The sequence below is a fragment of the Mastigoproctus giganteus genome, chromosome 3, assembly GCF_048544385.1.
Source record: "Mastigoproctus giganteus isolate SK-2022 chromosome 3, ASM4854438v1, whole genome shotgun sequence".
NCBI classification, from domain to species: Eukaryota; Metazoa; Arthropoda; class Arachnida; order Uropygi; family Thelyphonidae; genus Mastigoproctus; species Mastigoproctus giganteus.
In genome coordinates, this window is record NC_143577.1 from 152,818,013 (window position 1) to 152,844,062 (window position 26,050).

Below are 26,050 nucleotides of genomic sequence, written 5' to 3' on the forward strand. Positions count from 1 at the left end.
TGTCCAAGAGCTACTCAAAGAACTTAATATAAAGGTAGACAGGGTTGCCCAAACACCAAAGCAACCCCTTCCACCCTGGCATGCTCATGTCCCGGCATGTGACTTGTCCCTTCGAAATTGGGGAAAGTCGGACACTCCATCGTCTGTCTACCTGCAGCTTTTTTCAGCACACCGAGCTGAACATTCTGACTTCGCGCCAGTCTACACAGACGGGTCGAAGTCAGAATCATATGTGGGATCTGCTGCTGTCTTTACAGACAGCACTACATCGGAGCAGATTCCCTCTGAATGCAGCATATTTACTGCAGAGCTGCACGCTATAGAGTTAGCCTTGGATCACATTAGTGAATGCCAATACCAACGGTTCATTTTGTATACCGACGCTCTCAGCGTGTTACAGGCTTTAATATCTGTGAGATATAATTCTCATCCAGTTCTGTCTAGCATTCAGCAGAAGATTCACGTTCTCCATGAACGTGAATATGATATCCGCTTCTGCTGGATTCCTAGCCACATTGGGATTAGGGGAAATGATTTGGCTGACGCCGCAGCCAAATCAGCAATTCCCAATAATGACCACTGCCTGTTAGTCCCCTATACAGACTACAGGCAAATAATACATCAAAAGATACATTCCCAATGGCAGGATTCGTGGAATAGACAGACTGCGAATAAGTTATATCATATAAAACCTGTAATTGAACCGTGGCAGTCTAGTCTGCGCAGGAATCGTAAGGAGGAAGTTGTTCTTGCCCGGACCCGCATAGGACACAGTCATTTAACTCATTCGTTTTTGCTGAGGGCTGATGACCCTCCTATGTGTGTGTCCTGTGGCACAATCCTAACGATTAGACACCTTTTAATTGACTGTCCAGATTTTAGCAGCACCCGTTTTACCGCTTTTAGTCATCTGACTGAGCCTTATACACTCAGTCAGATTTTATCCGACAATGACAACGTGTCTGCTGTTTTTAGCTATTTTAAATCAATAAAAGTTTTTAATTGTATTTAAAATTTGTTATTGTTATCTCTTTATTGATTTAATTTTTATATATTTGTTATTATTTATCTGGACATGGTGACCTAACTAATTAGGTCACCGAGAATTTAAACTTTTAAATATTGCATAGTCTTGGCGCATTATGGCCACAGCTGCCAATGCGCCAATAAAAAACCAAAAACAAACGTATTTACTTGATATTAATTTGTTGCTCCATTGCAAAATCGTGATATGGAATGTTAATGCTATTAATAAAACTGGTTGTTATGTGCAACCTGGACAATCTGCATACCACCATCTGTTGGAGAAAGTTTGAATGACAATGTACTACTTACATTTATTTTCAAACCCATCAGACCTGACCCCAACAGCATCACTCAAGAAACTTTATTGCCACAACTCGCGTGGATATACAGGGTGTCTCAAAAATATATGGCATAACTTCAGGAATGAGTTCCTCATATGTAGACAATAAAAATATTTTATGTCAACATAGTTCCGGAAATGCTTGGTTTTCGAGTTTTGAAGGTCTGTCTATGACACTTAACTGTTCACATCACCTTATAGTAATTGTTCAAAATGTCCACCTTCTGCCTGAATACAGGCCTCACATCAACGTCTCATGGAGGTGTGAGGACTGTTTCGTATTGTCTCACAATATTTTCCTCAGCCCATACATGCTGATTGTGAAAGTTTTGGATTCCGTCTCATGTGAACTGTGCTTCATCTGTGAATATCACTAAAATTCAGGAAAATGAGGAGTTGTACCACACTGCTTCAAGAACCACTGGCAGAACATTACTCACACAGGGTAGTCTGCTGGTGACAAGGCCTGTACCCGTTGCAGATGGTAAGGATACAGTTGGTGTTCTCGCAACACTCTCCAAATAGTCTAATGTTGAACAGCCAGTTGCATTGCTATTCTGCATGTACTGATTCTAGGAGGGGCATGCACAACATCTGAAATCTCCTCCTCTACTTTAGGAGTCATAGATCTTGGTCATCCTCTGTCGGCAGCACGTGTCGAGAGCGAGTGACGAGGACGCCAGACAATGAGGAGAATGTCCTATGTCTTGCAGAAGGCAATCTGAGTATGAGTACTCGAGCGATAGGCCAACGATTGGGTATTTCCCAATCCACTGTATGGAGGGTACTGTCAACAAACCAAATGAGTTCATACCATCTGGAACGCGTACAATTATTGGAGCCTACAGATTATCCACTCCAGAGGAGTTTTGCTACTTGGTTTCTTCAGCAGAAACGGTTTGCAAATGCTGACTTCCAGCGGGATCGCTGTTCACATGACCTCCCGTTCAACGTCCTCTACCGCATGACGAAGGCATTTCGGACCCTGCAATGCTGTGTGATTCCGATTCGTCTTTGTGCCCCCTACACCTCCTGCAAGTTTGTCACACTGGTAGTGAATCACCCTGTATACAGAGTATCCTTCTGCCTTAAAACAAAATATATAATATTCCTTTAAAATTTCAAAAATAGTCTGTACTACCCTTTTCAAAAAAATCCATAATGAGATCGCAGATCCTCTACAAGGAAAAATTACAATAAATTATTAGCATTTGTCCAGTTTTATGAAAATTAGCGGGTCTAGACTACTCAAGTTGTCTGTCCAACAGGAGCTTACATCATGAAAAAAAAAATGTATAGTAAAAGTGGAAATAAAATAAACATATCTACAAAACGTTACTAACACAATTATAATAACAAATGCAATAAAAGGGCTCAATGAACATCATAAAAAGTAGATCAGCAGCAGACTAAAGTCATACCAATTAAGCACACATTTTGAATAGTTTAACTGGAGCTGCAGGCAGAGGTGAAAGTGATTCTTGTATTGCTACATGCAGTACCTAGAAAGCAAGGTGTCTGGGATTTCAAACCCTGCTATGGGTCATCATGGAACAAATAAATACATTGGCTGTGTTAGGGTAACTAAGAGTAAGAACACATGCATGTGCACTAATGCTAGGAGCATTGTAAATAAATTTGAAGTTCTGATTAAGTTATCGAATGCAGACATTGTAGGAATACCTGAGACATGGTGACACTTAGGTGATGAATTTGAATATGGGGAGTACAATGGAGGGGTTATGTGCTTAGGTAAGAAGGATATTAAATCTAAGGCAGTGTATCCAGTTCACTTGAGTGACGGGTGCAATGTTGAGTCAGTTTGGTGTGATATAAGCACTGGGAGAAATTGAGAGAAGAAGTGTGTTATAGGCCTAATGACTGTAATGAGTATACTAAACAGCTATACAAAAAATAGTGAGAGCCAGCTGATCAGAATGTCTCATAATGAGGGATATTAACTTTCCAAATGTTGACTGGAATTTGTGGGTTGGTCACTCACACACTAGCAAGACTTTTGTAGATTTCTTGGATGACTGTTTTCTACAGCAGCATGTTAGTGAGGCAACAGGAGGAAGCAATATTCTTGATCTGGTTATCAACAGTGATTCTTCATGCATTAAGAATCTACAGGTAAAAGACCCACTGGATGGCAGCAAACACAGTGTTACTAATGTGGAATTTAATTAAAGACATAATAACTACTGTCAGGGGTAAAGGGAAAGGCTTTTCCTTTCGTAAAGGTGGCTACAGAGGTCTCAAACAGTTTTTAAAATCTGTGCTGTGGGACAACTGATGATGTTATCAACAGCAAATTCTAATTTTTTTTTTTTTTTTTTTTTTTTAGGGAAAACCCCAAACACAAGAGGTATTAGAACCTATAGTACCGTGCTTGAGTTGGAGGTTGAGAAGACGAAAGAAGATATTTGTTGACATTAGACTGTAATTTTCAGGAAATGGCAGTTGAATGAATAAACGAGGAAGATGAAAAGTTGGTTCTGTGAGTTTGAAGTTGGACAGTAAATGGATGTTGGCTTGTGGCAGCACGTGTTCGAATTGTTTTGAAAGAGAGTGCGGGAATTATAGAAGCCAATTCAGAAGAACAGTGCCCATGGAAGTATCTGTAGAAAAGGCATGCAGCAGAAATAGTACATCTATGAGACAGTGAGTGGAGAGGAGTCATTAATTAACCTAACTGCCCTCTTCTGAATGGAATCTAGAAGCCTGAGAGAGGTTTTGGGGGCACTGCCCCAGATGTGGGAACAATATTCCATGGTAGGGCGGATTTGCGATTTGTACAGAGTGAACAGATGTTTAGAAGAAAAGTAACGCCATGAGTGAAGGAGAAAACCAAGTTTATTAGATGCAGAGAAAGGAATATTTGTAATGTGCTTGTGCCAAGAGAGATTAGAAGTCAGGATAATCCCCAAAAGAGGTATATCATCTTACCTATAAATCAGAGTGTCACCAAAGATAAGCACAGGAGCAGAAGAATCCTTTTTGTGAGATATAAGACAAGACTGAGTTTTAGAAGGATCGAAATCAACTAAGTTGTCTTTGTCCCACCGGAGAATTACGTGGAAATCTGCATTTAAGGAATTGGTAGAGTATGATGTTCGAGAAGTTGAAGCTGATTGAGCAGGGCAGGGTTTCAAAGTGGAATGCAATGTGCTATCATCGGCAAAACTATGGATAGGATTTCCAGTCAATGGAAGGTCGTTAATAAACAAGAGGAAAAGAACCTTGAGGGGACACCAGCATTAGTGGAAAAGTTAGAAGACAGAGAGCCATCTACCATCACCCTCAGTGAGCGATCAAAAAGAAAACTGGATAACCAATTACAATAAACAGTTGGCAAACCATAAGATGGAAGCTTGTTTAGGAGACCTTTATGCCCAACACAATCAAAAGCCTTTGAGATGTCCAGAGCAACTCCTTGTGTTTCCCTGAACTTTTCCATTGAATTTGTCCATAAATGGGTAACATAAGCCAGAATATCACCAGTGGATCAACACTGACAGAATCCATACTGGTGATCATTGATCAGATGGAAGGTTTCCAGATAGTTTAAGAGTTGGCAGTTAATTGATTTCTCCATTATTTTAGGAAGAGTAGAAGTAATTGCAAAGGGACGATAATTGGATGGGAGGGATTTGTCACCCTTTTTAGGAACTGTCTGGATATGAGCAAATTTCCAAGCAGAAGGAAAAACACCTTTGGAATAAGAAAGTGAAAAACGGCGGCAAAGAACAGGAGTAAGTTCAGGAGCACAGGTTTTGAGAACAAGTGGAGAAATACCATCAGGACCTGGAGCTTTCTTAGCATCAAGATTCATCAAAATCCTTTTGACCATCCTTTTAACAGAAGACCACAGGAGGCATTGAATGGAGTGTGTTGGGAATGGTGAGAGGTGTTTTACCAAGATCATTAATACACGAGTTGGAAGAAAAATGGGATGCTAACAGGTCAGCTTTATCCTTGGCTGAAGTGACAACAGAACCATCTGGTTTTGACGGTTTCACAGAGATGAGCAAAAGTTGCGGCCAATAGCTTTGGCAAGAGACCAGAATGCTCAGCTACCATTAGGGCAAGAAGCAAGTTTTCTACTCTTAGCCTGTTCAAAATCTAGTTTGGACTGATTAATAATAAGTGCTTTACAATTGTTGCGAGCTTTGGTGTAGGCAGAAAATGAACATTTGGAAACAAGCCAATTTACAATGTGCGACATTCTTCTCTTGAAAGCCTTAGCACATTTATTGGAAAACCAAGGGGTAGATAAAGGATCAGATTTTAAAGTGGAGTGTGGAATAAAGGATTCCATTCCTACAAGAATAATTTCACTGACACGATCTGAGCAAACGTTGACATCAGAAGTTTTGAAACAGTAATCCAACCAAAGAAAAGAAATCTCGCAGGTCATCCCATTTTGCATTCTTTTAATGCCAAACAACACGAGGTTGGGAATAGTCGTGAGATAAAGGCTCCATTGGAGAAGAGACAATCACCAAGTTGTGATCTGAGGTGCCTAAAGGACCACCACTTCAACCATGTACTTAGAAGGGTTGTTTGTGAGAAAAAGATCAAGCGTGATGGCTGCATGTTTAGGATTTTCCGGTATTCTTGTAGGTAAATGAACAATCTGTGCAAGGTCATTAGTAATTGCAAAAGCCTCAGCATCTCAACCATCTGGGTCGGTGTGACTAGAAAACGGAAGCCAGCTTGAGTTGTGAACATTAAAATTACCTCACTGTTAGGAAAGTTGGACTGGAGGAAGTCAAAGGGCTCCAAGTGATTAGTGGAGTTGGGAGAACAGTAGAGACAACAGATGAATTTGACACAATGAGGTAGAGAGATTTGCAGCCAGAGGAGATTCCAAATTACCAAGTGTCTGACAGGGAATATTGCAATGGACACAAGTACCACCTTTGAGGCAGACTGCAAGTGGAAATAGACATCGTTGAGATTAGAATTGAGACCACGTATATTTGTATAATGAGCTAGGAATTGTTTGGGAGATTTAGATCTTTTCGCAGATAAGGTTACTGTATTAGTTTGACAATTCATGGTGTATCCAATAGTAATAAAAAGTGGGGGCACAGCATATCCCCCACTTTTTATTACATACAGCATGTATGAAGTAATGAAATTTTTGGATATGGCATACACATGTTAAGAATATACCCAGATCGTTGACATAACGTGGCCTCGACAATGCCCCCCCCCCCCATACACACTACTCGGACTCCCTCCAGTCACTACCTTGCAGAGTAGAGGTAGCAAGATATACACTAGCTGGTCCGGTGTACTAACTAGTGGCCAGACTGCAAATACTGTTTTAGAGCTGTACCCTCAAAATGTAAGGAAGATTGGATCTCACCATGATGTTCATCATAACCTCAAAAGTTATCAGTCATACTGCATGATAGAAGAGATGGGGATGGGTTGACCGGAACTTAGCTCTGGAGACTAAACATGGGTTCCACCACTTCAAGCCTCCAATAAGCAAAGTGGTGGTATTTCACCGGTTGATGAGATGCTATGCTTTTCATACCAACAGAGATGTTCAAGGCTTAAGCCTGAATAGATGTCATATGAACTATTGAGACACATGGCAGAGAAGAAAAGTGCATGGGATGCATATAAATTTTCAGGTTATACAGAAGTCTGTGGTAGATATAAATTAGTCTGTAATCAAGTCAAAAGTTTAATTACTTAACAAGTACAGGTCACTGTTGAAAAAAAGCCGTGAATTAGGGTTGAATTTGAAAGTGTCTGCAATTCTGGCCAGACACGATAGGAAGGAGTGTATGATGAGAGCCTTGTCGATCAATTCGGCCCTGGAAAGACTGTGCAAGGGGTAGAATTTTTTTCAGCCTGGTCTCTACTTGTTAACAGGAGAGACTGCTTCTACAGAGATGGGATACACTTAAATAGAAAGAGTGCAAGAATATTTGCTGATGCTATTGAGGCAGTGTAGATGGGCCGGAAAACTGCTAGCTTGGGGGGGGATACAAGGACTAATAGATTAATAGTAGCCACTGGCAGAGGTGAAAGTGATTCTTGCACTGCTTCTATTGGAATGAGCAGAAGCCTGAAAAACAAGATGCAGGATATTTCAGAGACTTCTGGGAGTCATTGCGGTACAAGTAAACACATGGTTGTTTTAAGGTAGCTAAGAATAGAAACAGGTGCATGTATACTTGCATGTACACCAATGCTAGGAGTTTGGTAAATAAATTTGATGAATTGCTCAAAGCATCAAAGGCAGATATTGTTGGTATATCAGAGACATGGTGTCACACAGATATAAGGAATGCAGAACTGGAATTTGGGGAGTACAACGTCTACAGAAAGGATAGACAGGATAGGAAGGGAGGAGGGGTTATGCTATTAGTTAAGAAACACATAAAATCCAAGGAAGTGAAGCCAGTGGAGTGTCGAGTCAGTTTGGTGTGACATAAGCATTGGGAGATCAAAATTGAGAGTAGGAGTGTGCTATAGGCCTAATGACTCTGATGAGTATAATAAGAAACTGTACAGGGAAATAGAGTGGGCCAGTAAATCAGAGAGTCTTATACTGGAGGATTTTAATTTCCCAGATATTGACTGGAATTTGTGGGTTGGTCACTCACAAACTAGCAAGGCTTTTTTGGATTTATTGGATGATTGTTTTCTACATCAGCATGTTCGGGAGGCAACTAGAGGGAGTAATACTCTTGATTTGATTATCAGTAGTGATTCTTCATGCATTAAGAATCTGCAGATAAAGGAACCACTAGGTGGCAGTGATCACAGTGTGCTGAAGTGGGATTTACTGAAAGAGGTAACTACCATCAGGGGTAAAGTGAAGGGTTATTGCTTTCGTAAAGGCAACTACAATGGTCTGAGACAGTATTTAAATTCTATACAGTGGAACCAACCGATGATGTTACCAACAGCAAATTCAAAATGAGAAGCATTCAAAGAACTTATCTTGGAAGCTACTAGGCTTTACATACCAACTAAGAAATATTGTTCAAGGTTTAGGCCTAAATGGATGTCAGATGAACTAATGAGACATATGGCAGAGAACAAAAATGCATGTGATACATATAAGTTAAAACGTGGCACAGAAGCCTATGATAGATACAACTTGATCTGTAACCAAGTTACAAAGGAGGTTAGGCAGGCGAAGGCAGATTACGAGAAATCTTTGTCAAGGGATGTAAAGAAAAACAGCAAAGAGTTCTTTACTTATGTAAACTCTAGAAGGAAGGGGATGAATCAGATTGGTCCACTTGATATTGATGGTTCAACAGTTGATGATCCTGCTCTGGTAGCTAACAAACTAAATGAATATTTTACATCGACATTCACACGCGAGGGGAATGCCAGAGGTGTATTCAACTCTGGTAATAACTGAGAGTAAAGTGGAGGAGAAATTGTTGAAGATAAACACAAGAAAGGCACCTGGGGTGGATGGGATCTATCCAGTTATATTAAAGGAGGCAGCAAAGGAAGTAAGCAAACCCTATGAGAGCTTCCTTGGACTCAGGAGAGGTACCCATAGACTGGAGATGTGCAAATGTGACCCCAATTCACAAAGGAGGATCAAAGGGCGACACAAGTAATTATAAACCTGTTAGTTTAACTTCTGTTCCAGGAAAATTAATGGAGGCACTGGTTAAAGAAGCACTGCAGGATCATCTAGACAAGATTTCAGTTATAGCTCGGATACAGCACGGTTTTAAGGGGAAGTCTTGCCTGACCGATTTGATTGGATTCTATGATGCAGTCACAAAAGAACTAGATGCAGGGAATAACTTTGATATTATATACTTGGATCTTAGAAAGGCTTTTAATACTGTTGCACATGGAAGACTGCTGCTCAAATTGGAGCAGTGTGGCATTGGAGGCAAATTGCTGCTAAATGGCTGTCATTCAGTGTAGCCACGTGTTCTGAAGCTCCTGAATGTTGAGTTATTTTAATGTGTTTAAAGTGTTGTGTACCAGCTCAAAGAACTTCACAAGAGGATTACGTGGGTGAGAAAATTTTGTTATTACGAGGGTTATCTTGTCTGTACTCTCTCGTCACCTACCTAATCCCTTTAGGCTTAGCATTCTGCTAAGGCCTAGGTGTTAGATGTGTTTGTTTCAGCTCCTGCTTTATAGTGATTTTAAGTAGTTTTTAAAGGGCATCTTTATAAAATCTGTGTACTGACATGTTCCTTAGATGACTATCAAGCAGCTTAGATGGTTTTTATGAAGTCTTCATCAAGATAAGTACTATTTATTTAAGCTTAAATTTTTAGTGTGCAACGTTACTCTGAGCCTTTGTTTAGCATAGCTACAAACAGCAACATTATTGACTTTTGACCTGAAGTTCGTGACCTTGGTAGTGTTCCTGCTTTTTTAAAGCCCTGCAGCCCTCTATCAATTTTGCAGTTAGCCACTCCCATGTCTGAACTGTCTTGTTATTTCTCCAGGCTTAATACTCTTCTCTTCATTTCCCTGCTGTGTCAATAATGGCTCACTTGCTTATTTGTTACATTCTGTTTGCTGATATTTAAAGCCACCTTCAACATGCCACCTAAAAAAGCGGTTTCATGCAATATATGTCAAAAAACAGTGCAGAATTGGGTTATCTGCAAGGGAATTTGCAGTATGGTTTCTTGTGATGTGTGTTCATTAATAAAGAACTTTTCTAAATCCACTAATTCCAAAAACAATTTCAGATGCTCTTCATACAAAAGTGTTAACAAGGGAAGTGCAAATTTAGTCTCCTAGTCAGCATAAGCTGAATTCCCAAGATACCCCAACAGATGCTGATCTCCTTAACAACGTTGACCATCCCTTGTCTCCCCCCCGTCAATATAGTACAATCTCCTAAGCCCTCAGACCATACAAGGAAATCAACTAAACATGCCTCTGCCCAAATGGATGACGATTCCTCTCTGTTCTCCCCTGCCTTCAACAGCCCAAACAATGATCGCTCATCTGCTTCCCTGGAACAAATGCTGAGGAAACAATTTAGAGAAAATGAAGATATTAAACAGCATCTTTTACGAATAGAAGATCAGCAATGTAAATTCTACCACCTGCTTCTCGAACTAAAGGCTATTGTTGAAAGCCATCCGGTGCCTCAGGCTTCTGCAGTTCCAGAAAAAAACAGCTGCGCAACCCCAAAAATCAAGCTCTAGCTCTCTTTCTGTCTGAGAACACAATCGTGCTTCCTCACAACGTGTTGACACAGGCAGACAACCGATATCCACCACTATTAGTAATCAACAAAAACCGAGCAATTTGTATGTGCACTGTCAAAATGACCGCTCTGAGCATTATCCTGAAGTGCCTTCCCATAATGGCTTGCCTACAAACTCCCCAGGTTTTAAGTTTTCATGCAGAAACAATAGATATGCAAGCATAATAGGAACAAGAAGTATGCAGTCTTGTATTAAAATTAGAAACAGAAGTAGTAACATTTTTGTTAGCAGGCTTGACCCCAATACTACTTCCCAGCAGATGGACCAGCTACTATTAGAACTAGAAATTCCAGGTAGATCGTTCAAAATAAGAATGAAATATCCTACATATTCATCATTTAGAATTGAGCTAAAGAATTGTGACCTACAGCAATATCTAAATCCTGATATCTGGCCAAATGGTCTACTTGTCATGCCATTTTATGGAGCTATAGGAGCATCGGTCAACAACTCTAGTGAAAAGTTACCAACTAATTCTCAATCTGCTGAATTCTCTGCATAGCTAGAGAATAATATTCCTAATACATCTGTTTGCAAACATCCTTCTAACACAAATGTCCATCTCAGCATTTTTCTTCAAAATGCTGAGATTTCACCTTCCCCTGCCCAAATATAATCTACAAATGAAGCTGCTGTCCGACTCATTTTTAGTTCTAGGAGCTAAAAAAATCAACGTCCCTGTTACAAGAGGTCAACTGTTGATGATCCTGCTCAGGTAGCTAACAAACTAAATGAATATTTTTCATCGACATTCACACCTGAGGAGTTATTCAGTGAGGGGAGTGCTAGAGGTGTATTCAACTCTGGCAGTAAGCTAGAGAATCTTCTAATAACTGAGAGTAAAGTGGAGGAGAAATTATTGAAGATAAACACAAGAAAGGCACCTGGGGTGGATGGGCTCTACCTCGTTATATTAAAAAGTAAAGTGCAGCCATTATCAACCCACTGCAGGATGGAAGCCTTCTCAACAATTCATGTTGAGGGAAATGGACCATAATCTACCACGCTGGTCCAGTGCTGGTTGGCAGATTGACCGTATTCAGCAGTCAGGGGCTTGAACCCCAGTCTACTCAAAGAGCGTGTGCTATTGCACTTCCGCTCCTGCCCACTCGGCTACAAAGGAGGCAGCAAAGGAAGTAAGCAAACCCTTAGCCATAATTATGAGAGCTTCCTTGGACTCAGGGGAAGGTGCCCACAGACTGGAGATGTGCAAATGTGACCCCAATTCACAAAGGAGGATCCAAAGGCTGACACAAGTAATTATAGACCTGTGAGTTTAACTTCTGTTCCAGGAAAATTAATGGAGGCACTGGTTAAAGAAGCACTGCAGGATCATCTAGACAAGACTTCAGTTATAGCTCGGGCACAGCATGGTTTTAAGGGGAAGTCTTGCCTGACCAATTTGATTGGATACTATGATGCAGGGAATAACTTTGATATTATATACTTGGATCTTAGAAAGACTTTTGATACTGCTGTACAAATTGGAGCAGTGTGGCATTGGAGGCAAATTGCTGCTATGGATAAAGGGGTGGTTGAGGGGGAGAAGACAGAGAGTGGTAATCAATGGACACTGCTCATCGTGGACTAATGTTATTAGTGGAGTCTCTCACGGTTCAGTGTTGGGTCCATTATTATTTTCTGTATTTATAAATGATATTGAAGATGGTATATCAAGCTTAATGTCCAAGTTTGCAGACAATACAAAGGTTGGCAGGATTGTCAAGGACACTACTGACACTATGCTGCTGCATCAGGATCTGGAAAGGTTGAGAGGTGGCAAATGAAGTTTAACATTGACAAATGTAAAGTACTGCACATGGGAAACTGCAACCCCAGAGCAACGTATCAACTCTGTGGTACTACACTGACAGTGGTAGAGAATGAAAGGGACCTGGGGGTGGTTGTGCAGGCAGATATGAAGTTCTCTGAGCAGTGCAGACGGGGTGCAAGAGTAGCTCATGGTGTATTGTCAATGATATATAGGAATTTTTCTAGCAGGGATAAGGAGATAATTATTCCCTTGTATAAGGCAATGGTCTGGAGGCCTCATTTCAAGAAGGATGTAAAGCTGCTGGAACGAGTACAGAGGAGGGTAACAAGATTAGTGAATGGAACAAAGGGTTGCTCTTACGAAGAAAGGCTTAAGTTTTGCAAATTACAGTGTCTGAAGACTAGGCACCAGCGAGGTGATCTGATAGAGGTTTATAAAGCCTTGAATGGTTTGAGCATGCTCAATGCTGATGAGATTCTTCCTCTTGCTTAGAATAATCACTTGAGAGGGTATAAATTCAAATTGAGGAAAGACAGATGTAGGATAGATGTTCAGAAATTTGCCTTTAGCCAGTGGGTGGTTGGTTGGTGGAACAGACTTCCATCCCTTGTCATGGAAGTTGATAGCCTAATAAGTTTAAGGCCCAGCTGGGCAGGTATTTTGAACGAACAGAGGGGTGAAGTGGAAGTGTTTTTTTTTTTTTTTTTTTGGCTGATGCTGCATAAGCTTGCTTTCTTGCATCAAATTCCTCTACTAATGTTAATGCTAAATACTCTAACTTTCCACTGCATGAAAAACTTAGCAGGAACATTACATTTAAATCTGACCACAAAAGTATAGAACTGCAAGCAAAAATTTGCTGCGGGAATCCTTGCCCCCCCCCGCTCTGGAAATCACTAAAAGTATATCATCAATTAAATTCCTTCAGAAAGAAAAGTTTTTGCAGCTCTTAAAATACTACCCATGGGATTCTCTCAAAAATATTCCTATACAGGACGCCACCTTTCTTCTTATAAAATGGCTGAATCAACTGAAAACAGAGTCGGCATCCAAACTTGTTAGAATATCTTCTCACTCCAAACCTTGGTTCAAATCCCACCTGAAACCATACTTTAAAAGTAAGCAAAAATACCACAGACAGTGAAAGAAATACGGCACTTCATCAGCACACACAAAATATAAAAAGAGCAGAGCTTTGTTTCAACTCAAAAAAATTGAGTCATACAAAAATTATGTTATGTCCACGCTAAAGCACAATAAAAGAGCACTTTCTACAAAAACAACAGCTACCTTACAGCATGAACTAGTTTTTGAATGGATAAGATGCAATATGGAAACAAGCAGATCTGACTTTTTCACTGAAGGTATACAAAACAGATTTATAGCATTTAATTCCTATGAACAAGCAGACAAAGTGCAACATGATGTGTCTCCGAATCAAGCCCTGCTAATTAACCAACTTGTGAACAAGAATACAGTTCAGCGTGCAGTTAACCAAATACGCCCTGATTGTAGTGAAGGTCCTGACGGCATCACTGGTTTTATTATTAGATTGTCCAGCGTATACATTATTGATTCTTTAGTGCATATCATTTCCAGGTGCATCTGCCAGCCATTCCTTCCAAGACAGTGGAAAACTTTCAGGATTATGCTGATTCCTAAAAGAGTTTGCAGAAATAACCATCCCCAGCCATCGACCAATTGCTGTTTTGTCAATAATTACTAAAAATTATTGAAAAAATCATGTTCCCATATCTTCAATATGTATTTTGGTCCTAGAGGGCGCTCCACAACAAGCCTAGCTGACACCATTGTACGCATCCAAACTGCATTTCAAGATAAGGCACAATGTGATGTATTTTATTTTGACATCAAAGGTGCTTTCGACAACATAGATCTAAAAAATCATTTTCTCATTGACACGATTATTTCCTATCTTCAATACAGCCTAAATTGCAGACTTCTCCTCTTCCCCACTAGTACTGACAATATTCTTGTCACAGCCTCAACAGGCATTCCCCAAGGAGCCGTTCTCTCCAGTACTATATTTGCAGCATCTCTTCAACCACTTCTACAAGAAAATCCAAATCTACTGGGATATGCCGATGATTTAAAGTTATTTATAATATCCAAAGCCAGTGATGATATTCGCAAAGTTATCAATGATGCGAATTCACAGATTTGTGAAATCATCAAGTACCTGAAAGATCTCAATCTGAATATAAATGCAAGCAAATCTGCTCAAATTACTTATTCCCTTCAGAAACAACCCAACCACATAGAAATAAAAATTGCAGATGTGTCAATCCCAAATGTTTACGCTCACAAAGACCTTGGAGTTGTTTTTGATAAAAATCTCTCCTTTAATGTCCACTATGTTGCTCAAAAAATTCAAAAAGCAAAATGGTTAATCAAACAAGAAACAGCAGCGATTCAAGACAGAAAAACAGTCCTTAAGCATGTTCAAAGATGCATCTTTCCCATTCTATCCTATGCTTCCGAAATCTGGTCTGGTGCTCCTCAAGTAACCGTCAAGAAATTACGGACACATAGATTACAGTTACTCCAGAATAACTTATCAACTCTGTGGTTACTACACTCAGGGTAGTGGAGAATGAAAAAGACCTGGGGTAATTGTTCAGTCAGACAGGATGCTAGGACAGCTCATGATGGTTTTGTTATACAGAAACTTTGCAAGCAGGGATAAGGAGGTGATTATCCCTTTGTATAAGGCCATTGTTAGGCCACATCTTGAGTACTGTTGTTGTTGTTTGGTTTTTTAATAACTAAGGCCATATTGCTCCGGGGATATGTGGTGGTCACGGGCTCGAACCCTGGTCTAATCAAGAAGCGTGTGCTACACACTGCTGCTCCTACCCACCTGGCTACGGAGGCACCTCTTGAGTATTGTATACAGGTGTGGAGGCCTCACTTTAGGAAGGATGTAGATCTGCTAGAATGGGTGCAGAGAAGGGCAACCAAATTGGTGATGGGAATAAAAGAATGCTCTTACCTAGAAAGGCTTCTGTTCTGCAAATTGCAGCTTCTTGAGACCAGGTACTTATGGGGAGATCTGATTGTGGTGTTTAAAGAATGGATTGAGTAAGCTGAATGTTAATGATATTCTTTCACTTGATGAGGCTATACACACGAGGGGGCATAAATTCAAATTGAGGAAGGATGGTTGCAGAATAGATGTGCAGAAGTTTGCCTTCAGCCAGTGGGTGGTTGATTTTTGAAACAGGCTTCTATCAGATGTGGATGGGTGAACTGTGTGTTTCTTATGTTTTTTGGCTGATGCTATATAAGCTTGATTTCTTGCATCATTTTCCATTATTATTACTACTACTTCACTAGAGAAAATACCAGAAATAGTTTCAAAGCAGCATTCCTTTCTTTATAAACAAAATAAAATTGATGTCACAGTTATTTACCAAGTTTTTATAGTTGAATGTGGAAAAAATCTCTCCAGAGATTTTGTTCTGTTCTGTAAGACATACATCGCACACTTATATCTCGTGATTTTTGTAGGGATTCTGAAGCCAATTTTATCCAGTGCAGATGGAAAAGAAATAATTGAAGAGTACATTTAAGAAAAAGTTTTAAGGGATTCAGTTACTAATAGATTGAATATAAGAGCTTATCCTAACTTTTCATACATCTCTGATCTTGATTAAGTGAAAGAAAATCCAGCTTAAATATCAGATCATTTAAAAACACTGAATTTCATAGAGAGGAAAAGACCCAGATTAGTTTTTAGCAGAAACTAACCAAATACAGTCACACTTGGTAATAACAAGATCACAGCTGTAATGATTTTAATTTATGTGTATTCCCATACATTAGCTCACTATTATAACAAGCATACTACCATATAAATTTTGGTAAATATGCAAACATTCTTAATTGCTTGGGTAGTTGAAAAAACCCAATTCTTGGAATAGACAAAAATAGTAAAAAAGCCCTACATGCTCTGGATTCATTACGAAAATTTTTATTTTGTTTCTCAGAGCAAACTAAACTAGAATTACAATTAATAAGCTTTCGGCTGGGAGGCAGCCTTCTTCAGATTGAATACATGAACGGCAGTTGGAATAGAGATGTGCACTGCTAGGATGGTGCGTGAGGCATGTGGTTAATTGTTTGTTGATGTTTGTTTGTGGTGGTGACGTGGCCAGCGTTTGTCTATGGATAGAATTACTGCCTGTGTGATGGGGTTAACTTGGCAACCACTGTTCCTGTTCAAAGAGGCATCCGAGCATTTTATATTTAACGATTCCAACCAGGTGCGCTTTACGTAATGGTGGGACCACGACATTGCGGTGTGGGTCGATGTCGTGGCGGGTTGTCCAGACATGCTCGGCGATAGGTGAGTGTTCTACATCTGCCAAACGGATTGCCCTTTTATGTTCTGAGAGACGTTTCTCGAGTCGACGTCCAGTCTCTCCAAAGTAGCAGCTGGTGCAGTCACGGCAAGAGATGCGATAGACCAAACCGCTCTGTAGAAGAGTGGGGACGGGTGTTTTTACGTTGGAGATAAGAGAATGCAGTTTCTTGCCTGGGAGTTGGATGCATTTTATCCCATATGATTTTAGGATTCTACCGATCTGTTGTGACAGGTTGGGGTAGTATGGGATAAATGCCCTCGTGGATGACTCGTCACTGTTGGCGTTGCTGTTGGTTGTCGCGTGCCTGTAGATCACACCTGTCAAGGACGTCGATGGGATAGCCACACTTCGTAAGGTCTACTTTGACTCCGATGATCTCTTTGCGTCTCTCATCTGCGGAGCTGGAGTGTGTCCAGGCGCAAGTTAGCAAGGTTCGGGCAGTGGAGAGGAGATGGCCCCGCGTGTGTGCTGACCGGAAGTTGGTAAATTGGCCAGCACACATAGGTTTGCGATAAACTGTCGTCTTCAAGCATGTGTCTTCGCGCCGGACAAGTGTATCTAGGTATGGTATAGAGTTGTTCGACTCCAGCTCAATCGTAAACTTTATGAAGGGCGATAGTGAGTTGAGGTGGGTTAGGAGTCGTTGACCTGAGTCTCTAGGGATGACAATGAACACATCGTCTACATAGCGACACCAAAAGGCGATGTGATCTGGCACGTGTGTAAACGTACGTCCCTCTAACTCCTCCATCACGATGTTTGCTGTGACAGAGCTGACAGGGGAACCCATGGCTGTGCCATGTATCTGCTGGTAGATTGAGTCGTTAAGCACAGTCTGAGGGCGGCGGAAATGTCATCAGGTGTCAGCCTAGTTCTGTCGCTAAGGGTTTCATCGTTGTCCAAGAGTTGTTTTGCACAAGAGATGGCAAGTTCCACTGGGATGGAGGTAAATAGTGATATTACATCGAACGAAGCCATGACTTGATCCTGTGAGATGGATATAGAGTGGATCCTTTCTATGAACTCAACACTGTTGGAGACGGTGTAGGTGGTCTTGCCAACTAGAGGAGAAAGAAGTCTCGAGACAAACTTGGACAGCTCGTAAGTCGGTGATCCACAGCAGGATACAATTGGTCTTAGTGGTGTGTCTTCTTTGTGCACCTTCGGCAGGCCGTAAAACCGTGGGATCTGACACCCGGAGGCACAGAGGTGATTATGGGTTGACTGTGTGATTTTTTTCTTGTTTCAGCCAGCTGTTTGATGAGGATATTCACCTCTGACTCCCACCATTCCAAAGCTCTGTTGGGGTTAACGGCTAAGGGTTTGTAGACGGAAGTGTCTCGTAAAAGCAGTAAGGCTTTCGCCATGTAATCAGCATGGTTCATTACAACCGTACGACGGCCTTTGTCCGCCGGTAGGATGACGATGGACGAATCCTGTTTCAGTGCCTTGAGGGTAGAAATCTGCATATGGCTGAGGTTTGAAGAGATGGGGCGAACATGGTGTAGAACTGCTGCAGTCTTCAACCGGATAGCGATGGCTGTATCTTCCGGGAGGCGTGATAAGCTCGCTTCCACACCCAAGGAGATGTCGGTGATCGGTGGGTGCTTTGGAAGAACGGCAAATGTCATGCCAAGGGTCAATAAGTTTATTTGTTCTGCAGATAACTGCTTGCAGCTTAGGTTCGGTACAAAGTCCGTACAATTTGTGAGAGGGGTATTATGCTGGCAACGAAATTGTTGGGATTCATTAAATAAAGTATTGAACTTACGTTTCTGTCAGGCACAATAACGATCTGATTCTCTGACGGCCCGGTAACATAAAGTATTGATAACATTGGTGTAGACCGGATCGGGAATCAAAGCCTTAAGGTCGGCTAGTAGGCATGCTTTGCTCGCTGAAGCACATTGTATGTCATGATGGAGGCAGCCATTCCATATGTGCAGAGTTTTGAAGCCGAAGTTCCGACAGGCATGTCCCATACGCTCATTAGAAAACGGTTGTTTGTACCGAAACCCTTTCGGTATAATGTTAGCTTTGCATCTATGTGCAAACCTCAGGTGTTCCCTGGCACGGGCTATAAAGATAAAATCTTTCTGTAGTCTCACGACCATATCATATGCTAGTTCGATGTGTTCGTTGTCATCCCTAGAGACTCAGGTCAACGACTCCTAACCCACGCCGACCGGGCTAGCCGAGTAGGTAAAGTACCTGCCCGGCAACCCAAAGGTCGCGGGTTCGATTCCCGCCTCGGGCTTGGATCACCCACCTCAACTCACTATCGCCCTTCATAAAGTTTACGATTGAGCTGGAGTTGAACAACTCTATACCATACCTAGATACACTTGTCTGGCGCGAAGACGACAGTTTATCGCAAACCTATGTGTGCTGGCCAATTTACCAACTTCCGGTCAGCACACACACGGAGCCACCTCCTCTCCACTGCCCGAACCTTGCTAACTCGCGCCTGGACACACTCCAGCTCCGCAGATGAGAGACGCAAAGAGATCACCAGAGCCAAAGTAGACCTTACGAAGTGTGGCTATCCCATCGACGTCCTTGACAGGTGTGATCTACAGGCACGCGACAACGTGACGACCAACAGTGACGAGTCATCCACGAGGGCATTTATCCCATACTACCCCAACCTGTCACAACAGATCGGTAGAATCCTAAAATCATATGGGATAAAATGCATCCAACTCACAGGCAAGAAACTGCGTTCTCTTATCTCCAACGTAAAAACACCCGTCCCCACTCTTCTACAGAGCGGTTTGGTCTATCGCCTCTCTTGCCGTGACTGCACCAGCTGCTACTTTGGAGAGACTGGACGTCGATTCGAGAAACGTCTCAGAACATAAAAGGGCAATCCGTTTGGCAGATGTAGAACACTCAGCTATCGCTGAGCATGTCTGGACGACCCGCCACAACATCGACCCACACCGCGATGTCGTGGTTGTGGACAGGTCCCACCATTACCTAAAGCGCACCTGGTTGGAATCGTCAAATATAAAATGCTCGGATGCCTCTTTGAACAGGAACAGTGGTTGCCAAGTTAACCCCATCACAGAGGCAGTAATTCTATCCATAGACAAACGCTGGCCACGTCACCACCATATGTCACAGCCACAAACATCAACAAACAATTAACCACGCACCATCCTGGCAGTGCACATCTCTATTCCAACTGCCATTCATGTATTCAGTCTGAAGAAGGCTGCCTCCCAGCCGAAAGCTTATTAATTGTAATTCTAGTTTAGTTTGCTCTGAGAAACAAAATAAAAATTTTCGTAAAAGAGAAACTTAGCTTTTTATGACTACCCATCACCACATCTGATTAGCGGCTGGTTTATGACCTTGTCCTTTCGGGGATGGGGTTATACAATAGTGCATTGGCGTTCCGATTGTCTTGTATTCACAGAACCATAAATTTATTTTGGGACTTCTAAGAACTTTTTACGCAGATCACTTTACTGTCATTTTAAATAAAATCAGTTAGAAATGAACCCTTCCTTTGGAAACATGTCTACTTACAAAAAAAAGTGTCTCTCGATTTGCAAAAAAGTCAAAATTATTTGTGAGTTAGAATGTGGGGCAAAAAAATGTTGAAGTGTGTAAAAAGTTTCTTAGAAATAGTTTTTTTATCAAAATCTTATTTTGATAAAAAAAAATAAAAATATCCATATAATGAGTATTGCAGTCTTTTAAGAAAAGCTGAAATATTTTTATAATCTGTAGACAATTCAAGAAACACCCAAAAGTTTTTTCTAGAAATAAAAAAAAAAATAGCACATGTCAGGGGCCACCACCATCTGCGATATAAGATTTGCTCTACTAATTTTTTTTTTTATTAATGAAAACCCTAAACACAAGAGGAACCTATGGTACTTAGTACTGTGTTTGGGCTGGAGGTAAGGTTAATTCCTTCCAGGGCAATAAACCTTTTCGTTGAGGAGTCAAATTCTCCCAATAAAATACTAGACTTCTATTTTCTCTGCACTAAAGCAGAGAAAGTGGCAAAACGCACGCACACACACACAAGTATCTCCTGTGGCATTATTCCCATTTATAGTCAAATTGCACGTATATACAATGAAGCCTTGGTTCATAGGAGAATCTTCAGTTCACGAGGGTCTATTTAAGCATGTATAATCTTGATTTTTGTAGGCTTTGCAACCAGGGCTGAGTTAGGATGCTTTCTCAGCTATCTTTAAAAGAGGGCCAAGGACAGCTGAGAAGGCTTCCCCCATCATAAACTTATTTAGTTTCTGTTATGTCAGCTAGCATTGATTTGTGGTTTAAAGACAGAGTAGAGAAATATTTAACATTAAATCTTAAAAAATATCCTTTAAAAACTATAATTTTTTTGAAATATTCCCGGCAGCTGTCTCTTGGTCCTTTGTCAGGTCTGCTACTCTTGCATCATGTCTTATGTGAAAGCTAGGTTTCATTCATCACTTTGTAAACATTGATTTACAATAAATGAATGAATTGTTTGCAAATCAGATATGTGTCTCAAGTAGCTGTAAAATAATTTAAAGGAGGATTTGCAGATGTCACTTATTTATTAAACAAATCAGTCCTGATATTTGTCCTCCTTGGGCCAAGGTCATAGCCACTCTAAGTAATTAATAACTATCCATTAGATTTTTTGCAATATTTTAAGAATTGGTAAATCTGTGGTATATTTTGAACTGGATAATAATTTATTTTCTAGTTAAATAATATTAAGCCTTTTTATCTAAATTTTGCTGTTTAACATTATTACTTTTAGAAAAATTTTATTTTATTTATTTATTTTTTTGTAATTTGAATAAAACTAGAGAACTGTTTTTCCCTTTTGTAGACACAACAGAAATGAAATTGGTAAATAATACTTTTGAATATGCCAAGTGTGTGACAGAACTGAAATTGACGGAAACAGAGTTAGCTCTTTATTCAGCATATTGTTTACTGGCACCAGGTGAGTAATTTAATTTTCACACAAATTGGAAAATACTGCCTTTGAAAATAATATCAAAATTATGTAAAGAAGACATATTTTAGAGTTCAGTATATTATATTGGATTAAATGTTACTTTATCATCTTTTTTTTTTTTTTTTTGGCAGTAAGGTGGGGGCAGGGTTTGACATTTAAGCCATCTCACAGTTGTTTCTTACTTATATCACTCTCACCAGTACAGAAAAGTGTAGTTAAAAATTAAAGTAAAGAAGGCTGTTACATTAGATCAGTAATGATTCTTGCATGTGTTCATAATATGAAGGAACTGCTAGATCTCCCTAGTAGTTCCTGCAGTTATTTCTTACTTATATCACTCTCAGTACTTTACTTATATCAAAAGTGTAGTTAACTAAAGCATATAACATCAGGTCTTTAACGATTTTCTCTCTACTCACATAATACTGCTTTGCATCGGAATCATCTTAGGTGCCTCCGTAGCCAGGTGGGAAGGAGCAGCAGTGCGTAGCACACTCTTCTTGATTAGACCGGGGTTCGAGCCCGTCACTACCAAATACAGAGGATGCGGAAAGGTCAGGGAATGACCACCGCCCGGAGCAATATGGCCTTAGTTGCTAATGCTCCTAAAAAAAAAAAAAAAACCAAACCAAGCATCGGAATCATACAAAAATATACATTGCTTGCTGGAACCACCTTGACTCCTTTATGCAATCAGTTTTGTGCCATTGCAACAATGTTTATGTTTTGTAAACCCCTGGCACCACCATGCCGTGACGGGAACTAATTGTATGTCTATCATTGCAATTAAAGATTTTATTATTATTATTATTATTAAAACTGCAATCTTCAATCAGGAATGGTTGACATAATCATCAAATAGAAGGGCCATGGTGCTACTGCAGCAAGGGAACATTTGGGTAGACTATAGAAATCGACAGAAAGAGATCAGAAGGTACTAAGAAGAGTGTTATATAAATCCTGTCAGCCTTCACTGAATATGTTAAGAACTGGTGGATGCTTAGGGAATTTTATTTACAATTGTGTGTGGTCCGAACAGTGAAGGTTGGAGGTGGTTCCATTACTGTTTTGTTTTCCTTTATTTCTAAACTGTGGCAGCAGTATGGAGAGAGCCCTTTTCTATTTCAGCATGGTAATGTGCCATGTCTATTGCACAGCCTGTAGTGTCCATGTTGTCTTTCAGATTAGCTAAAGTCTGTTTACATAAACTTAAATCTTATTAATTCCTGACTTGTGACAGTATGTGGTTTTGTCATTTGTCACTCATTTGGAGACATCTTGGTTTCACTCCTGTCTATGATTGGAGGAATTTCTAAAGCCATCTACAATTGAGACTGTAGTTAACTGATTTCATGTACAGAGAAAGTATGGTTTCCGGTATGTTATTTCAGGTTTTTTAGTTCACACAACGGTGAATTTGGCCTAAGTCACCGATGCACCTAAAATCAGTTGATGTGCTAGCTTAAGAATTTTGAGCTACTAGAAATGGATAAATTTTGCTGTTTTTACCTAATTAGCATATTAAATTGTGTTCTATGAATAGCTTTATAATATTAGTTTGTTTTTAAATTTAGCTAGAGATTTTGTAAGTTGCTACTTAATATACATTAGTATTTTATTGAGGATTCGGTGCAAATATCGCACCTTGTAACTTTGTATTGTGGTTGGTAGTGGAATTCTAGTGTCTACTTGTGGTAAATAGATATCTTGAAAGTTCGAATCATGTAAGTGGAGACATTAATAGGTAATTTTATTACCTATAATTGTAATGTTATAGTATAAACTGAATTATCATAATATAACCCCAGGGACTCACATCTGGTGAGTATGGGCTTGGCACACCCAGGGTCCTGAGCAGGATATCATCATTCTTCTCTTTTTGGCGATTCCCTTCTATTTCTCTCTCTCGGAGTAATTCAGAAATTTTTTTTTTTTGACTGGTGCAGCATAAGCCTCAGGCTTCCTTGCACCATATAGCTAATAATAATATGTTTAATAATATAAACTTGATAATGTAATATGTATTATTGCATTTAAGTAGTAGTGACAAATGATGCAAGAAAGCAAGCTTATATAGCATCAGCAAAAAAAAAAACGCCACATACTACAAAAAGTTTTCTAGTTCTTCCTTGAATTTATTCAAACCATCCACTTCCTCAACTTAAATTTATGCCCCCTCATGTGTAGTCTTTCAGCAAGAGAAAAAATGCCATTCAAGGCCCTAAACAACTGAGTCAGATCACAGATCATTGGTGAAGACAACAAAAGCTCCCTTTTGTTGTCTTCACCAATCTGGTTTCCAATTTATGTCCTTTCTAAAGTGAGGCCCCCAGAACTGTATACAGTACTCAAGATGCAGCCTAACCATGGCCTTGAACAAAGGGATAATCACCTCCTTATACCTGATAGCAGAATTTCTGTATATCATTCACAAAAACCCCATGAGCTGTCCTGGTAGCATGCTTGCACTGCTCACAGATATTTCATATCTGATTGCACAATTACCCTGAGAGTACCACACAGCTAATAAGTTACTCTGAAATTACTGCTACCCACATGCAGTACCTTGCAATTGTCAATATTAAATTACAACTACCATTTCTCAGCCCATCGACCCAATTTTCCTAGATCTTGTTGCAGTAGTTCACCTTGATTACTGCTATTAACCACCTTTGTATCATCTGCAAACTTTAACATTAAGCTTGATGTTAATAATTATTGAGAACAATAATGGACCCAGCATTGAAACCTGGTGAACTCCATGAGGAACAGTGCCCATTAGGTGCCTCCGTAGCCAGGTGGGAAGGAACAGCAGTGCGTAGCGCACGCTTCTTGATTAGACCGGGGTTTGAGCCCATCACCACCAAATACGGAGGATGTGGAAAGGTCAGGAAATGACCACCGCATATCCCGGAGCAATATGGCCTTAGTTGCTAATGCTCCTAAAACAAACAACAACAAGTGCCCATTTATAACCACTCTCTCTGTGTCTTCTGCTTAACCACCCCTTTATCCATAGCAGTAACTTGCTCTTAATGCCACATTGCTCCAGTTTATGCAGCAATATATTATGCACAACAGTATCAAAAGCCTTCCTAAAATTCAAGTATGTGATATCAAAATTATGTTTTGCATCACAGTAACCTATTAGATTGGTTAGACAAGACTGTCCCTTAAGAAATCCATGCTGTGAATACAGTATAATTGCATTACTTCTTTAACCAGTGATTCCATTATTTTCCCTGGAACAGGTCTATAACTACTTATGTCACCTTTTGATCTCCCTTTATGAATCGGGGATATAAGTGCACATCTCCAGTCTATAGGGACCTCCCTGAATCCAAGAATGCTTTCATAATTTTGGCTAAAGGCTTGCTACCTCCCTTAATATGATTGGATAGACCACATCCATCTTAGGTGGCCTTTTTTATGTTCAGCTTCAACAATTTCTCTTCCACTTTCTTTTCAGTTATCATCAAACCATTTAGCTCCCCATTGGAGTTTGATAAAATTCTGGCATCACCTCCCCTAAAGAATTCCTCATGTGTGAATGTAAATGCAAAATACCTATTCAATTTGGAAACAATCTGAGCAGGGTCATCAACAGTTGACCCCTTGACATCTGGCCCACTGTGAGTCAAATCTTTCCCTCTACTGTCAGTATAAGCATAGAAGTCTTTACTGCTTTAAGTTGCCTAAAGTCCTTTGTGACTTGATTGCAGACTAGGTTATATCTACCATAGGCTTCTGTATCACCTGATAATTTATATGCATCTCATGTACTTTTCTTCTCTGCCACATCTGACATCCATTCAAGTCTAAGTCTTGAACAGTATTTCTTCATTGGTATGAAAAGCATAGATTTTATGATTTCTTCCCATTTAGAATTTGCTGTTGGTAACATCTGTCTGAGACACTATAGTCACCCTTCCAAAAGCCTATGTCTTTAGTTAAATTCCTCGTTAATACACTGTGATCGCTGCCACTTGGTTGGTCTTTTACATGCAGATTGTCTTAATGTACATATGATCACTGCTGATAACCAAATCAAGAGTATTACTTCCTCTTATTTCCTTTCTGACATGCTGCTGTAGACAACAGTCATCCATGAAATCTACAAAAGTCTTGCTAGTGTGTGTGTGAGTAACCAACCCACAAATGCCAGTTAAAATCGCTCATTATATAACATTCTGGTTTACTGGTCCACTCTATTTCTCTGTAGAGCTGTTTGGTATACTTTGTCATTACATCATTAGGCCTATAACACATTTCTACTCTCAGTTTTGTTTTCCCAGTTCTTAT

General features: G+C 40.1%; 1 protein-coding gene across 1 annotated transcript in view; it reads left to right on the plus strand.

The window, feature by feature from the left end:
- Window positions 1-26,050, plus strand: part of Hr3 (nuclear hormone receptor 3 ROR-beta) — a 295,665-nt gene that overhangs the window by 256,754 nt on the left and 12,861 nt on the right. The window contains exon 9 of the mRNA XM_090370724.1: window positions 21,617-21,733. Within this exon, the coding sequence (XP_090226850.1) occupies window positions 21,617-21,733 (117 nt within the window). The remainder of the gene's footprint in view (window positions 1-21,616; window positions 21,734-26,050) is intronic.